Here is a 15,216-nt window from a genome sequence, read left to right on the forward strand (position 1 = left end):
TTTTTATCCTCTGTAGTCAAAAGCGAGATGAAGATGTCCTCATTTTAGCTACAGATGAGCCTATAAATAGGACATGGTAAAACAGGTTTAAGATGAGAGTGATTCCATCTATCCAAAAGAACCAAGGGGTTTGCTTTTGGAGGGCATGCCCAGACTTCCTACTGAGCCTTGTCCTGCATAGGAAATAACAGAAATTCATTTTCTAAATCTGGTGTTGGCTACCACTGAAGATTCCCATTAGAAAGTCACTGTTTGGTTAATCCAATCATAATTTATCATTTTATTGCCAACTATTATAGTCTAGAGCTAATCTGATTAGTGCTAAGATCTCGAGATCAGTAGGAAAGTTTTCTGTTCCTTACTAGTTGTATTAGTTTTTAGGGCCATCATAACAAAGTACCACAGACTGAGCGGCTTAAACAACAGAAGTGTCTTGTCTCACAATTCTGGAGGCTGGCAGTCACAGATTCGTTCTGAGGGCTGTGAGGGAGAATTTCTTCCATGCCTCTGTTCTGACTTCTGAATGGTTTGCTGGCAATCTTTGGCATTCCTTGGCTTGTAAATGCACCACTCAGATCTACACCTTTATGTTCACATCGTGTTTTCTCTGTGTGCGTGTCTGTTTCTATCCAAATTTTCTCTTTATATAGGGACACATCCAGTTAGGGTTCGAGCCTACCCTAATAACCTCATGTTAACTTGATCATCATCTGCAAAGACCCTATTCCCATAAGAGGTCACATTCACAGGCACTGGGGAGTAGGACTTCAACTTTGTCTTGGGAGACACAATTCAACCCATTAGTATGATGTCAAAGGAGTTTAATTTAAAACTCTCCCTTTGGGTGGGGTGCGGTGGCTCACATCTGTAATCACAACACTTTGTGAGGCTGAGGTGGGTGAATCACTTGAGATCAGGAGTTTGAGACCAGCCTGATCAACATGCTGAAACCCCGTTTCTACTAAAAATACAATATTAGCCAGGCATGTTGGTGCGTGCCTGTAATCACAACTACTTGAGAGGCTGAGGTAGGAGAATTGCCTGAACCCAGTACGTGGAGTTTGCAGTGAGCCAAGGTTGCACCATTGCACTCCGGCCTGGGCAACAAGAGTGAAACTCCATCTCGAAAACAAAACAAAACAAAAACACTTCTCACTTTTTAGGATTCTCTTGGATACACTTCAGGATTATGCTTAAGGACAAGAGGATCCTTGTAGTAAATAAATCATCTCTTCTTTACATAGGCATTACATTTTCACCCTGATCCCTCCTTCATGCGTGTGTGTGTGTGTGTGTGTGTGTGTGTGTGTTTGCTTGATTTCTAGCCAGCGCAGCCTTTTTTTTTTTTTTTTTTTTTTGAGATGGAGTCTTGCTTTGTCACCCAGGCTGGATTGCAGTGGCATGATCTCAGCTCAGTGCAACCTCTGCCTCCTACATTCAAGTGGTACTCGGACCTCAGCCTTCCAAGTTGCTGGGATTACAGACGCCCAGCACCATGCCTGGCTAATTTTTGTATTTTTAGTAGAGACAGAGTTTCACCATGTTAGCCAAGCTGGTCTCAAACTCCTGGCCTCAAGTGATCTGCCTGCCTTGGCCTCCCAGAATGCTGGGATTACAGGCGTGAGCCACTGTGCCTGGCCCAGCACATCCTATCTAACTGGTCCTTTCCTAACAGGGCAAACCTGGAAATTAGCTATGCCAAAGGACTTCAGAAACTGGCAAGCAAGCTGACCAAAGCATTACAGAACACAAGGAAAAAGTAAGTATTGCGGTGGGAGTAAGGCAAAAATCATCTCCTTTTTTTTTTTTTGGTTTGAGACAGGGTCTTGCTGTGTCACCCAGGTTGGAGTGTGGTGGCACAATCAGAGCTCACTGTACCCTCAATCCCTCAGGCTCAAGCGATCCTCCCACCCAGCCTCCTGAGTAGAGTAGCTGGGACCATGCCCTGCTAAATTTTTTGTTTTTTATAGAGACAAGATCTTACTATATTGCCCAGGCTGGTCTTGAACTCCTGGGCTCAAGAATCCTCCTGCCTTGGCCTTCCAAAGCGCTGGGATTACATGTGTGAGCCACCACACTCAGCAAAATCATTCTTAAAGATAGTAAAAACTGCCGGGCGCGGTGTCTCAAGCCTGTAATCCCAGCACTTTGTGAGGCCGAGGCGGGTGGATCACGAGGTGAAGAGATCGAGACCATCCTGGTCAACATGGTGATACCCCGTCTCTACTAAAAATACAAAACATTAGCTGGGCACGGTGGCGCATGCCTGTAATCCCAGCTACTCAGGAGGCTGAGGCAGGAGAATTGCCTGAACCCAGGAGGCGGAGGCTGCGGTGAGCCGAGATCGCACCATTGCACTCCAGCCTGGGTAACAAGAGTGAAACTCCGTCTCAGAAAAAAAAAAGAAGATAGTAAAAACTGACATATGTTCCATTCAAGCATCCTCTTATAAACATGGCAGGTACATCACATCAAGCATGGCTTCCAGTTCTTGGGCACTATAGTGTCACGCACTGTGTTAATGTTTTACTGATACTCCCATTTAATCCTCATAAGAACCCTTTAGAGGTCTTGTTATCCCTGTTTACAGATAAGGACTTGAGACTCGGAAAGTTTAGGATACTGTCCCCAATCATCTAGATCATGAGTTGCTGAGCTGGATTCTTCCTCAGTTTGACTCCTAAGGCCACATTCATAATAGGTCTTGGTGATGATATTTAACTTGGGAAGTGGTGTTGTGAAAGTCAGACTGTCTTGGAGTCAGGAAGTGTGAATCCTGCGTTTTCTCTCCTCTACGACCTTTGACAAATAACCTGGTCTCTGTGGGCCTTTATTTCTTCCTCTGTTGGACAGAGAAATAATATGTGCTCTATTATGTGTGCGTAGGCATATTAAATGAGATCATGTGTGTGATGAGCTTAGCCCATTAGGTGCTGAAAAGTGTTGGTTCGCATTCTTTTCAATATATTGCAGCACAAAGAATGAAGTAGATTCCTTTATTAGGGGTAGAGAGGAAGGATATTGGTATACCAGAAATAGTTCATTGGTGGTAATTTGCTACGAAGATTCTTGACTAAGGCATGCAGACGTGCCCTTGAACTGGCAGTGCCATTGTAGAGGTCTCCTTTGATGATGAAAGAGATAAGGAGGGGAAAGGAAAAAAGGAAGCCTTCTGGAGGCTCAAATTCCCACTCTTCCTTAGGCATCAGCCGTAATAGCAAATGGTGGCTTTGAAATTGCTCTGACTTTTAGCTTTATTTTTATTTTTAGGACAGTTATTCTAGCAGACTACAGAGAAACCAGTATAGCACAGTGGTTGAGTATAGACAGACTGCCCAGGTTTAAATTCTAACTCTACTGCTTACCAGGTGAGTGACCTAGTACAATTTATCTTACCTCTCAAGGTCTCTTTAAAATGAAAGTAAAGGCTATCTCTTATGGTTGCTGTAAGAATTAAATGAGGTTATACAAGTGTGCTTAGCAGAGTACCTGGCAGGGATCGAAAGCTCTGTCAGTGTCCATTATGTTTTTTATTCTAATTGCATCCTAAGGAATGAGAGGTATAGGAGTGTAGGGTATGTGCATTGTGTTGCAGTTCTAGCATCCAGCATAATACCACTGGAGAGCTGGCAGGTCCAGAAATGGTAGGCCAACTGGGATTAGTACAGTATTTAACAGTAAACATTAGTCAATTTTTATCCATACTGAAATCTCTGTTAGGTACTACAGATATCCTGTTACTTCATTACTTCTAATTTTTTCTTTATTTTCCTTCCTTCCTTCTTTCCTTCCTTCCTTCCTTTCTTTTCTTTCTCTTTCTTTTCCCTCTCCCTCCCTCCTTCCTTCCTTCCTTCTTTCCTCCCTCCCTCCCTCCCTCCCTCCCTCTCTCTCTTTCTTTCTTTTGTCTTTCCATTTTTACCCCTTCTTTTCACAGGTATTGACAAGTTACTTCTACTTTAAAAGATCATTAAACGAAGGCCAGAGATTCTTCCAAGGCCACACAGAAAACAAAAAGAGAGCATCTCCATTCAGACCCAGGCCCCTCTGAGACCACACGCTTGTTTTCCTGCCCTGATACCCAGCTCCTCCAAGGGGCAAATGTCAGGTTCTCTATCCAAAAATGTGCCTGACTTCATTTTTTAATCAGCTCTGTTGAGCTTTAATTTACATTCAATAATAAGCTTCCATTTTAAGCATATGATTTGATCAGTTTTGACATACGTAAATACCTGTGTTGCCACCACTAAAATCAAAACATAGATATTTTTTATCATGCCAAAAGATTTATCATGCCTGTTTGCATTCCTTCCTACCCAACCCAAAGCAACCACTGATCTGATTCCTGTCAATATAGACTCATTTAGTGTTTTCTGGACTCTTCTATAATTGTAAGCACATAGCAGGTACGTTCTTGTGCCTAAGCTCATATCTGGCTTTGGATGTTTAGAAAATCTGGCATCCTTTGGTCTAGTTCTCTTCTTAGATTGCAGGATGCAAACTAAGGCATTTGGAGGCAAAACCTCTGCACCATTCTGACTGAGGCAGGGACGCAGATCCACTCCCTTCAGGCCTCTGCCCTTGGGGTTTATTGATGTGATTGGACTTATTACCCTGACAGTTGAAGGCAGAGTATATGGGGCCACTGTGAGCTGGGGTCCTTCTGTGGGAGAAAATGACATCACACTCCCTAATCCTCTCACTATGCCATGAGCAACTCGGTAGCACTATTCTTTGTGTTACATTGAGATAATGCTCATAGGACCATAAAATATCCGAGCTGTTGTCCTCAAACCCAGCAGGGAATAGGAGCTGGACTCCAACTCCAAGAGCAGCAGGAGGATGTGAGGAGGGCTCTCAAGCCCTTTCTAACTTAACTTTTTCTGAGTCTCAGTTTTTTCATCTGTTAAATGGGCAGCTAGAAAACATTGTCTTTGAGCGCTTCTAACCAACCTGTTCTTATCCTTGGCTATTTTATTTCCCCTATTTTATTTTATTTTACTTTTATTGCTTATTTTTTTCTTTTTGTGGGGAGAGGGGCTCAGGGGATAGGGTCTTGCTCTGTTGCTCAGGCTGAAGTACAGTGGCATGATCCTAGCTCACTGCAGTTCCCTGGGCTCAAGCAATCCCCCTGTCTTGGCCTCCCTAGTAGCTAGGACTCTGGGTGTGCATCACCATATCTGGCTAATTTTAAATGCTTTTTGTAGAGACAAGGTCTTGCTGTATGTGTCGCATAGGATCGTTTTGAACCTGTGGCCTCAAGTGATCCTGTCACCTCAGCCTCCCAAAGTGCTGGGATTTACAGGCACTTTAGGAGGCTGAGGCAGGTGCCACCACACCTGGCCATTTCCCCTATTTTATAGAGATATGAAATAGAAAATGAAAATCTAAATGAAAAATGACTGCAAAAAAAGCAGTATATATAATGCATAGAGTGCAAATAAACATATTGGCAGAATTTAATCTCATGGAGAAATTGAAATAAGGTTAGGGAAGTGAATACAGTTGTTGAATGTGGTGAATCAGATGTGATGCTGTTATTTCACAGTTTCCTGGGTAAATTACACTCACCTTTTTCCCCACTGTTTTTTGCCTTTAGCTGTGTCAGCAGCGCCTGGGCCTGGGCCTCGGAGGGAATGAAATCCACAGCAGAACTCCATCAGTGAGTGCTCCCACGCTTGCCTTTCTCCAACTCCAAAGGGAGTCATAAATATTTAAAGTGGGTGTGCTACAAATATTCCACTTCAAACTTGCACTGAATAGATGTGCCGTAACGCACTATTTTATTTCCCCAGAAAGTAATTTGGAAAGTAGATGTAAACCCTCATATTATGCTCGTATGTCTTGTGTGTTTTATTTCCAGGAAACTTGGCAAAGCAATTGAATTGGAAGCAATAAAACCGACATATCAAGTCCTAAATGTACAAGAGAAGAAGAGAAAATCAGTGAGTCCAAACCTTTCTTTTCTCTTCCTATGTAAAGCAAGATTCCTGTGTTTGGCCCAAAAAGGAAAAGGCAATCTGAAAGTGGTACCAGGTTTCAAGAATTTATCCTAAAAATAAAATAAATACTTGCATTTACTTTAAAATAAATGAATAATAAAAAAAACGCAATCCAAGATTTATGTCCAAGGATGTTTGTTAGAGCATTGTTTGTAATAGTGAAAAACTGGAAACTACTGAGTCATTCAAAATAAATTGTCATAAATTCAAGAAATAGAATACTTTGCAACCATTAAAAAGCTTATAGAAGAGTTCATCACACTGGGATTTTTTTTTCACAGTATACTGTGAAATAAAGCAGAATTTAAAAAATCTAATTGATACAATCTCAACTTCATAAAATGAATATGTATATATATGTTTAGAAAAAACTGGAAGATGCTTCTCTATATGTTAATAAGAATGATCTTTAGATTGTGAAATTAAAGGTTATTTTTATTTCATTTTAATACTTTTTACATTTTTAAAACAATTTTATCATTCTGTTTGTAAACAGAAGAATGATAAGCACAATTTTTACAAACATGTTTTCTATGCTTATCAGCTTGGTATTATGTAAAGGTGATAATGGACACAATCCTCAAAAATTCTAAAAAATACAGAAAAATAATTAAACAATCCTTTCAGGGGCACTTGATCCTCTGAGAACAGATCCTCTACTCTTTCTCTGTGCCTTGCCTTCTACAACAGTTTCTTGCTTGCTTTCTCTCTTCCTTCCTCCCTCCCTCCCTCCCTCCCTCCTTCCTTTAGTTTTTTTTGTTGTTGTTGTTGTTTTGATGGAATTTTGCTCGTCACCCAGGCTGGAGTGCAATGGCAAGGTCTTGGCTTGCTGCAACCTCCACCTCCCAGGTTCAAGTGATTCTCCTGCCTCAGCCTCCCAGGTAGCAAGGACTACAGGCACCTGCCACCATGCCTGGCTAATTTTTGTATTTTTAGTAGAGGCCAGGTACCGCCATGTTTGCCAGGCTGGTCTTGAACTCCTGACCTCAGGCGATTCGCCCATCTCGGCCTCCCAAAGTGCTGGGATTACCTGTGTGAGCCACCACACCCAGCCTAGAACAGTTTCTTTTGTGTCCTTTTTTCTTTTCTTTGTGTGTCATTCGTTAGTTAAGCACTTTATATACTCTATTTCCAGGCAACATAATTGGGTATTTAATAAACGCTGCTTGACTCTGATAGGGGTGGGGTTATGGTCACTGTTTGTTTCAGGACGGGTAGCAGGTAAGATGTTTGTAAGCTGTGGTAGGTGGTCCCTCTGAAGGGAAGGGGCAGTGGTTAAGGGGGAGTCTCAAGGGACCGCAGTCTGATAAAGCACATCTTAACGGTGGCAAGTCAGAAGGTTGAGGAGAGATGTGAAAGTTCTGATGGAGGAGAAATTATTTTTAAAAATTTTATTCAAACTTATTAAACTGAGTCAGGAAGTAGAATTGTTGTTTGTATGTACATAGGTATATTTTACCAGAATGGATGTTCTATTCAGAGTTTCAGGTGATGGACAGAACTTGATAGGAATTACTAGCAAGCAATATAATCTTCTGCCTTTGCAAGCCAACTTAATAAAAACCAATTACTTGTCTATATTTCATTGATTACAAATTATTTTTATACAGCATAATAATATGAAGTCACTAGCATTTCTTTAGTATTTACCATAAATGAGGCATGGTGCTGTGATAACTGATCACAGTGCTTTAGTCAATGAATATCATGAACCCTCCAAACTGCTGGTCCTGTTTATCTTCTTTTTGGCATTGCCCCTCTCCACTGCACCCCACCACCCCACTCTACTCTCTCACAAAAGATAAAAGATTAGATTTCATTTTTTAAAGAGAACTTGCTCCACATTCCAGCCACATACATGGAGTCAAAAGTGGCATAGTACATAAAATATTTTCATTGTGTCGGTTGCAATGAACCATATATTCTAAATTTAACCAACTGGAAAAAAAAGTGTAGCATTTGCTAGGTCTCAGAGTGGTTGAATAATGTCTAATCTGCTGGGTCTATGTTCCAGGGCAAAAGGTTCTGTTGTAACTTACATCAGATCTCCCTGGGAAGTGGTCTTGATCATTTTCATCATTATTGTTACTGTTTCTTTGGATGTTTAAAAGCAAGGGAAAAAGTTAATTATGATTGAGTTTAATATCGTTGAAACTAAAGCAATATTCACTTCAGGGGCAATAAAGACAAATAGCAAAATTGGCACTGCTAGGACTGTTACCAGTTTTCATGCATGCTGATGTTTTTGCTGCATGGATTGACATTTAAGATGATATGATGGGACCAGCCCATGCAAGGAGCCCTTGCACATGACTGCACATGTTTATGTGCTACGTGCTTACAGATTAGAAATAATTATTTTACCAAGCCCTGTTACTTGACACAGGGATAAGATAATTTGGCTAATATGTCCATTGTAGGATCTTGAAATTCCCATGAATTGTGATAGTGATTGATAAGCCAGTTCTGTGACTGTCTTAGTTCAGGCATCTCTAACAAAATACTATAAATGGGATAGCTTATAAATAACAGAAATTTATTTCTCACAGTTCTAGATGCTGGGAAGTCCAAGATCAAGGCACTTACTCGTTAGCTGTCTGATGAGGGCCCACTTCCTGGTTCATCAGTGGCTGTTGAACTCACTGTAACCTCACATGGCAGAAGGGGCAAGGCAGCTCTTGGGGTCTCTTTTATAAGGGGACTAATCTTATTCATGGGGCTCCACCCTCATAACCTAATCATCTCCCAAAGGCTTCACCTCCAAATATCATCACACTGAGGGAACAGGAAAATTTTAGGGGTAGAAACATTTAGACTATCGCAGTGACTAAAGAAGAAAGCAAAACTTTTGTTTCTTTTTCCTTCTTCAATAGCTTGACAGTGAAGTTGAAAAGACAGCAAATCTTGTCCTTAGCAACTGGAATCAGCAAATTAAGGCAAGTATCCACAAATATCATTTGTGTAAACTCAGTTTTTAGAAGTGAAGTGTTTTGCTTTCATACAAATGTGGTGGCATGTTCTAACATGTGTACTTCTAACTGCTAACTGAAGAGAAAAATGTTTCCTTACCTGAGATATTACATAGATATATTTTTCACCCAAATCAATGGAAGTGCATGGCTCTAAATATGATTATTTAGCACTTATGTGCTAAGTGCTATATATTTATTTATTTAATCATCATGACAACCCAACGTCATATGTCATTGTGCATTGCCCCATTTTACAGATGGAGAAATGGAGACACAGAGAGTTTAAGTAATTTGCTCAAGGTTACAGAGTTGGTTAATGGTTGAACCAATGGTTGTCACAAGTTGGGTTTCAGGTTCACTGCTCTTAATCATTACATTATACTGACTGCCTTTCTGTATAATTTGTAACTTACAGCAAATGACAAACACTGCCTGAGTTTTATTTTTTTCATTTGTAGAAAGGTGTTAGTGATCTCTACATCACCAGTGAGAGTGGCCCAGTGAGGGATGGGTAGTGATCTGTAAAAGGGGGCGTGTGTATCAATTTCATGAGTATATGAGGTCCACTTTTTGTGCACAGCACTATACTAAGACATGATTTTTTTTTCAAGTAATTTAAAGTTTAGTTGGCTAGATGACATATGTGCAGGAAATAGGGAATACATTCTAAAGAGAGGAATTATGATCTGGTGTGGGAAGCTAGCGTATATCAGTATGAGTTCTTAAGCAGAGAAAATAACAGATGGGATCCATATGCAGAGAATATTCTAGAACAATGTAGTATAGAAGGAATTCATTTCAGGTAGAAAGAACTAGCAGTAAATCTGCTAAGAAGATTCAATGAACCCCTCTGAGAAGACCTGTTCTCTAAGAGTTGAAATCGTTTTTCATCTCCAAAGTGTTAGTGCCCACAGAGAACCTTTACAAGTAAATAGCCACTCATGCCAAATAACTAGAGATAGGCACCCTCAGAAACAGGCGAACTTGGTGTTACCAAGTTCCACCTCCCAAACAGGCCAAATCCACCTCAAACCAAATTTTGTTTGCTTAATTTATCTCTGGAACGTCATCCTCAGCCAAATTCAACTATGTAGATTAGGAAATGATCCCCTAACTCCTAACCCACTTCAAGGTGTCAGCATGAACAGGGTAGGGAGACTCTGAGCATGCCTTCCTTCCCCACTTCTTTCTACTTCTCTGACTCCAGCAAGTGCAGGGCATTTCACAAGATGCCAGGCAAATGCCCGCCTCTCAGGCTTGGGCATCGGGAAGCAGAATTGCGACCCTTGCTGCAAGTTTTAAGAGAACATCTTAAAACAATCTCAGTTGTGCCCCAGATTGATGTAAAGAATGATGCAGGCAGTCTTCTGTGTTTGCTGTGATATTTTTTGTGGTAAAGCCATTATGTTCACTAGAACATTATTTTGGAGGCTTGCAGGCCTTCAATGATTTAGCAAAATGCATAACCCTCTTGAGGGTACCTGATATAATGAAAAAATATGCAGGAGTTCTCAGGACAAAGTGTTAGCTGCTCTGATGTTTTAGGTACATTTTGAGGTGAGGATGGGAATGAAGAACTAAAAATACACATTTTTTTTAGACTTTGGAGGATTCTAGGATACATAATCATTTAAGCTAGCATATGAATGTGCTTTGTTCCAAAAGAGAAGAAGAGTTTTCTCTAGGTATTAGCTTCTGTTCCTTTTTTTCTTGTTTGCATGTTTTTTACTCTAGGCCAAGAAGAAATTAATGATTAGTACCAAGAAACATGAAGCACTTTTCCAGCTCGTAGAAAGCTCCAAGCAATCTGTGACTGAGAAGGAGAAGCGGAAGGTAAGCTGTCATGGCTGGCTGGGCACATGTGGCATAAGACGGATGGACTTGCTGCCCTTAGCTACGAACACAAGAGAACGGGTTGATTCCTCCTTCTCTGGGATCCCTGCAGAGATGTAGCTTGACAGAGCATTAAAGGGGATTCTAAATCATTCCTGGCGTGTGTGCATACATACACACACACACATACACATATATTAAACTTTTTCATTTTAATTTTTTTTAAAGAGAAGGGATCTCACTGTGTTGCCCAGGCTGGCATCAAAGTTCTAGGCTCAAGGGATCCTCCCACCTCAGCCTCTCAAGTAGCTGGAACTACAGAAGTGTGCTACTATGCCTGGCCCACATATATTTTAAAAAAAATATTATTGACAGATGACAAATGAGACCAATAATGCCCAAATTTTTTGAACAAGAACTCTATTAATATTATCTTTAAAAACCTCTCAACTAATACCCTAAATAAGTAAAAAAAAAAATACATGTGTTGTTACATATAGTACTTTACGTATTATGTTAATATGTTATGAATATTATAAAGCATAGAGGTAGAGATGTTTGCAGGTTGAGATAAAGATGAAATAATATTTTAAATGATTAGCAAACCATGATGTCTTTAGATAATCATTAAGTAATGTTTTCAGGCAAAATACATGCTTGGAACAAGGTTCAGCCTTAACTATAGTAAATTTAAATGTATATTTCTAATAGTCTTCTTGAAAATATATATATATATATATTTTTTAGAAAGAGTCTCACTGTGTGGCCCAGGCTGGAGTGCAGTGACACAATCTTGGCTCACTGCAACCTCTGACTCTTGGGCTCAAGTGATTCTCCCACCCCAGCCTCCCAAGTAGCTGAGACTACATGCTTAGCTAAATTTTTTTGTATTTTAATAGAGACAGGGTTTCATCATGTTGGCCAGGCTGGTCTCAAACCCCTGACCTCAAGTGATCTGTCTGCCTTTGCGTCTGAAAGTACTGGGATTACAGGCATGAGCCAACTGTGCCCAGCCAGCCTTCTCAATAATTTTTAATTTGTTTATCAAAATTTTTGTCAGATCTCATTTCAGTGTTTGCCCTTTCACATGGGTAGTGACACACTCACAACGAGGAGAGGTGGCAGCATCAGCTCTGACATTTTGCTGTGGATTCTTTGCAGTTAAATTGGTAGTAGTAACATCAATCTACAGCTTCTTGGCAGAAATCTTCTAAGATGTTTGTGCATTTTGTGTATGTTAACCTAATTGGAGCCAGATAGTGTCTGTAAAACCACATGGCTCAGGTATATGTCAGTGGTCACATGTTCCAGATGTTGGAAGGGAGGACGCAGTCGGGGCCTAGGGCAGTTTTTCAGGTTGCAGGATCCCCAGCCATCTCCAGGCTGTATCAGAATCCATAACTGTCCACGTGTGAGCACCGGTGTTGACTCATATATTAAATAAGAGTAAGCTTGACAACTGTGTTTTTAGGCAAAATGAACACAAATAATATTGGGGTGCAGGAATAAAGATTTTCTGTTCACACCTCAATAGATTATCTTGCACATCTCTTTTGGTATGTGCCCCAGTTGAAAGCCTTTGAAAGAGTCAATATCTTCCCCAAAAGATGAGTCCCCCCTAAGGAAATGCAACCAGCACTACTGCAGCCCCTTAAGAGGAATAGAAAATTGTCATTGCAAGTAGCTCTTTCATTTCATCTGAAGAAATATCCATTGAATAACTTAATTTCATTGTTAGCAAGATTTTACAAGATTCTTATTTCTTTCCATGTCAGTCTTCACAGTTGGAAATGATCATAACAAGTATTGAATAATGAGACAGCTTCCGGGGAGGCGAACCCGCAGTCTGTTAAAATACTCAGTGCCAGGACCTGCCAAGGCATTCTGAGCACTCATTAGAAGATATTCTTTATTGATGTCATGCAATATTAAAGAAAAAAGTATGGCAGCTAAGTAGTGAATTCTCTCTTCCTACCCTCATCAGCAGATTCCCTGGGAAGTAAAGGTCCACAGTGCTCTCTCCCCTCCTCCAGCTGTTAACCATAACCTTGGCTGTACTGTCACAAACCCATGCCATCTTCACTGCTTAATCTGGCAGCTTTTGTTAATCCTGAAGCTGAACATCCAAGAGGGGGACATTCGTTTTCTCATCTCACATAGAAGCGCTCATGATCACCTGAGCTGATGCTCTGTGCTGCTCAGCAAATTCTTCCTGGTTTCCTGCCCAGCAGTCTTGGTTCTCACCAGAAGCTGATCTAAACCTCTGTTCTCCTCACACCTCCATCCACGCACTCCTGGCACAGTATCTTGCCTCCTACCTCACAGAGTAAATAGAAGTCAGCACAGCCACCTGCCTACTGAAGTAATAGCATTTACATATCTGCAGTGGAGAGGCCAGTTCTCCACCCTGTGCTGTAATCTCATTCCATCCTGCCTCTCAGAGGCCCTCTCTTGATTATCCCATATTTCCCATGTCTTGGACAGCACCCTCCCTAATGATTCTCCCCACCAGGCTTCTATAATTACCCGTCTTATAGTCTGTTCAGGCTGCTATAACCAAGTTCTATAGATGGGGTGGCTTCAACAACAGACATTCTGGAAGTGTGGGATCAGGGTGCTATCTGGGGAGGCCCCCTGTTTCAAGCTGCAGACTGTCTACTTCTCATTGCATCCTCACATGGTGGGAAGACAGCAAGGGAGCTCTCTGGGGCCTCTTCTAAAAGGGCACTAATCCCATTCATGAGGTTTCCACCCTCATGACATGATCTGGTGGCAGGGGAGCACAAATAGTCTACTGCACCTTCTCCCCATCTTGGAAGAGTAAAGAAAGTTGCAGGGTCACATTTTTATGGGGTTTCCCATTCCTCTCCAGATATTGTCATGTCTTCTTTTTAGAATACATCTTAGTGAAAGGGGTGTCTGCTCTGTCCCCACTTTCTCATCTTCTGTTCACTCTTCAAATCACCCTAATCAAGCTTTTCCCATCTTTCCACTAAGAGTATTCTTGCCATCAAAAACAATGTCTTCCCATTGCTAAAGCCAATAGGTACTTTCCAAGTCTTACCTTAGTTATTGGCAGTATTACACATTGTTTATTTCCCCTTTCTAGAAACGTTCTCTTCTTTTATCCTTATTAACACCTCATGATTTTGGCTTTCCTACTACTTTCTGTAAATTTTAGATTAGATATTCTTATGGGTTCTCCTTTTTAGTCTGATCTTTATATATTACAGTTTCTGAAGATTTCTTTCCCGGGCCTCACTCTGTTGTCTTCACCATTGTCTCTCCAGTATCTGATACAGCACTCTCAATATCAGTTACTCCATAAACAATATGCACACAATAAGTATATTCTCAAGGCTTCAACTATAGTATCTATGCTGGCAGTAGCCAAATTTATACCTCCAGCCCAAACTAATCTGTAAACTGCTTTCTGACACCTCAAATTCGATATCCGAAATCCAACCATCACTTCTCTCTGCCAAAGATAATCTTTATTCCTGTGTTCTCTATGTCTTTGAATATCACCACCCACCATATCCTCCCAATTCCAACTCAAACCAAACACGTCAGTGGTGTGATCTCTGCTCACTGCAGCCTCCGCCTTCCAGTTTCAATCAGTCTTCTTGCTTCAGCCTCCCAAGTAGCTGGGACTACAGGCGCCCACCACCACACCTGGCTAATTTTTGTATTTTTAGAAGACACAGTGTTTCACCATGTTGGCCAGGCTGGTCTTGAACTCCTGACCTCAGGTGGTCCACCCGCCTTGGCCTCCCAAAGTGCTGGGATTACAGGTGTGAGTCACTGCACCCGGCCCAGAGAGGGTCCATTTTAATGGCCTTTGTCTCTGTCCTTGAAACTCCTAAACTGCTAAGTCAGGGGGTCCTTAATGTTTTTCAAAGAATGATCTGAAGACCATTTGCATCAGAGCCATCTGAGGATCTGTAGTCAAAATTCAGATTTTCTAATTCTACTACAGATGTACGAAATAAGCATTGCTACTTGTAGAACCCTGGAATCTCCAATTTTACTAGTACTTCAGGTTATTTCTAGACATAGTAAAGTTGGAGAATTGGCTGGGTGCGATGGCCCACACTCGTAATCCTAAAAATTTGGGAGGCTGAAGTGAACAGATCGCTTGAGCCCAGGAGTTGGAGGCCAGACTGGGTAACATGGTGAAACCCTACCTCTGCAAAAAATACAAAAATTAGCCAGGTGTGATAGTACATGCCTGTGATCCCAGCTATTTGGGAGGCTGAGGTGGGAGCACTGATTGAACCTGGGATGGGGATGTTGCAGTGAGCCAGTGAGCCATGATTGTGCCACTGAACTCCAGACTGGGTTATAGAGCCAGAAAGAAAAAAAAGAGAAGAAGAGAAGAGAAAGGAGAGGACAGGAGGGGAGGGGAGGGA

General features: G+C 41.3%; 1 protein-coding gene across 6 annotated transcripts in view; it reads left to right on the forward strand.

The window, feature by feature from the left end:
- Positions 1-15,216, forward strand: part of NOSTRIN (nitric oxide synthase trafficking) — a 61,038-nt gene that overhangs the window by 20,808 nt on the left and 25,014 nt on the right. For 3 of the 6 annotated variants that reach the window (XM_032286627.1, XM_032286624.1, XM_032286628.1), the window contains 5 exons: positions 1,676-1,759; positions 5,597-5,659; positions 5,861-5,942; positions 8,873-8,935; positions 10,706-10,804. In XM_032286627.1, the coding sequence (XP_032142518.1) occupies positions 1,676-1,759; positions 5,597-5,659; positions 5,861-5,942; positions 8,873-8,935; positions 10,706-10,804 (391 nt within the window). The remainder of the gene's footprint in view (positions 1-1,675; positions 1,760-5,596; positions 5,660-5,860; positions 5,943-8,872; positions 8,936-10,705; positions 10,805-15,216) is intronic. The other 3 variants (XM_032286625.1, XM_032286629.1, XM_032286626.1) reach the window with 2 other exon arrangements.

Source organism: Sapajus apella, unplaced genomic scaffold, assembly GCF_009761245.1.
Source record: "Sapajus apella isolate SASKATOON/1434 unplaced genomic scaffold, GSC_monkey_1.0 scaffold18, whole genome shotgun sequence".
In the NCBI taxonomy this organism is placed as follows: domain Eukaryota; kingdom Metazoa; phylum Chordata; class Mammalia; order Primates; family Cebidae; genus Sapajus; species Sapajus apella.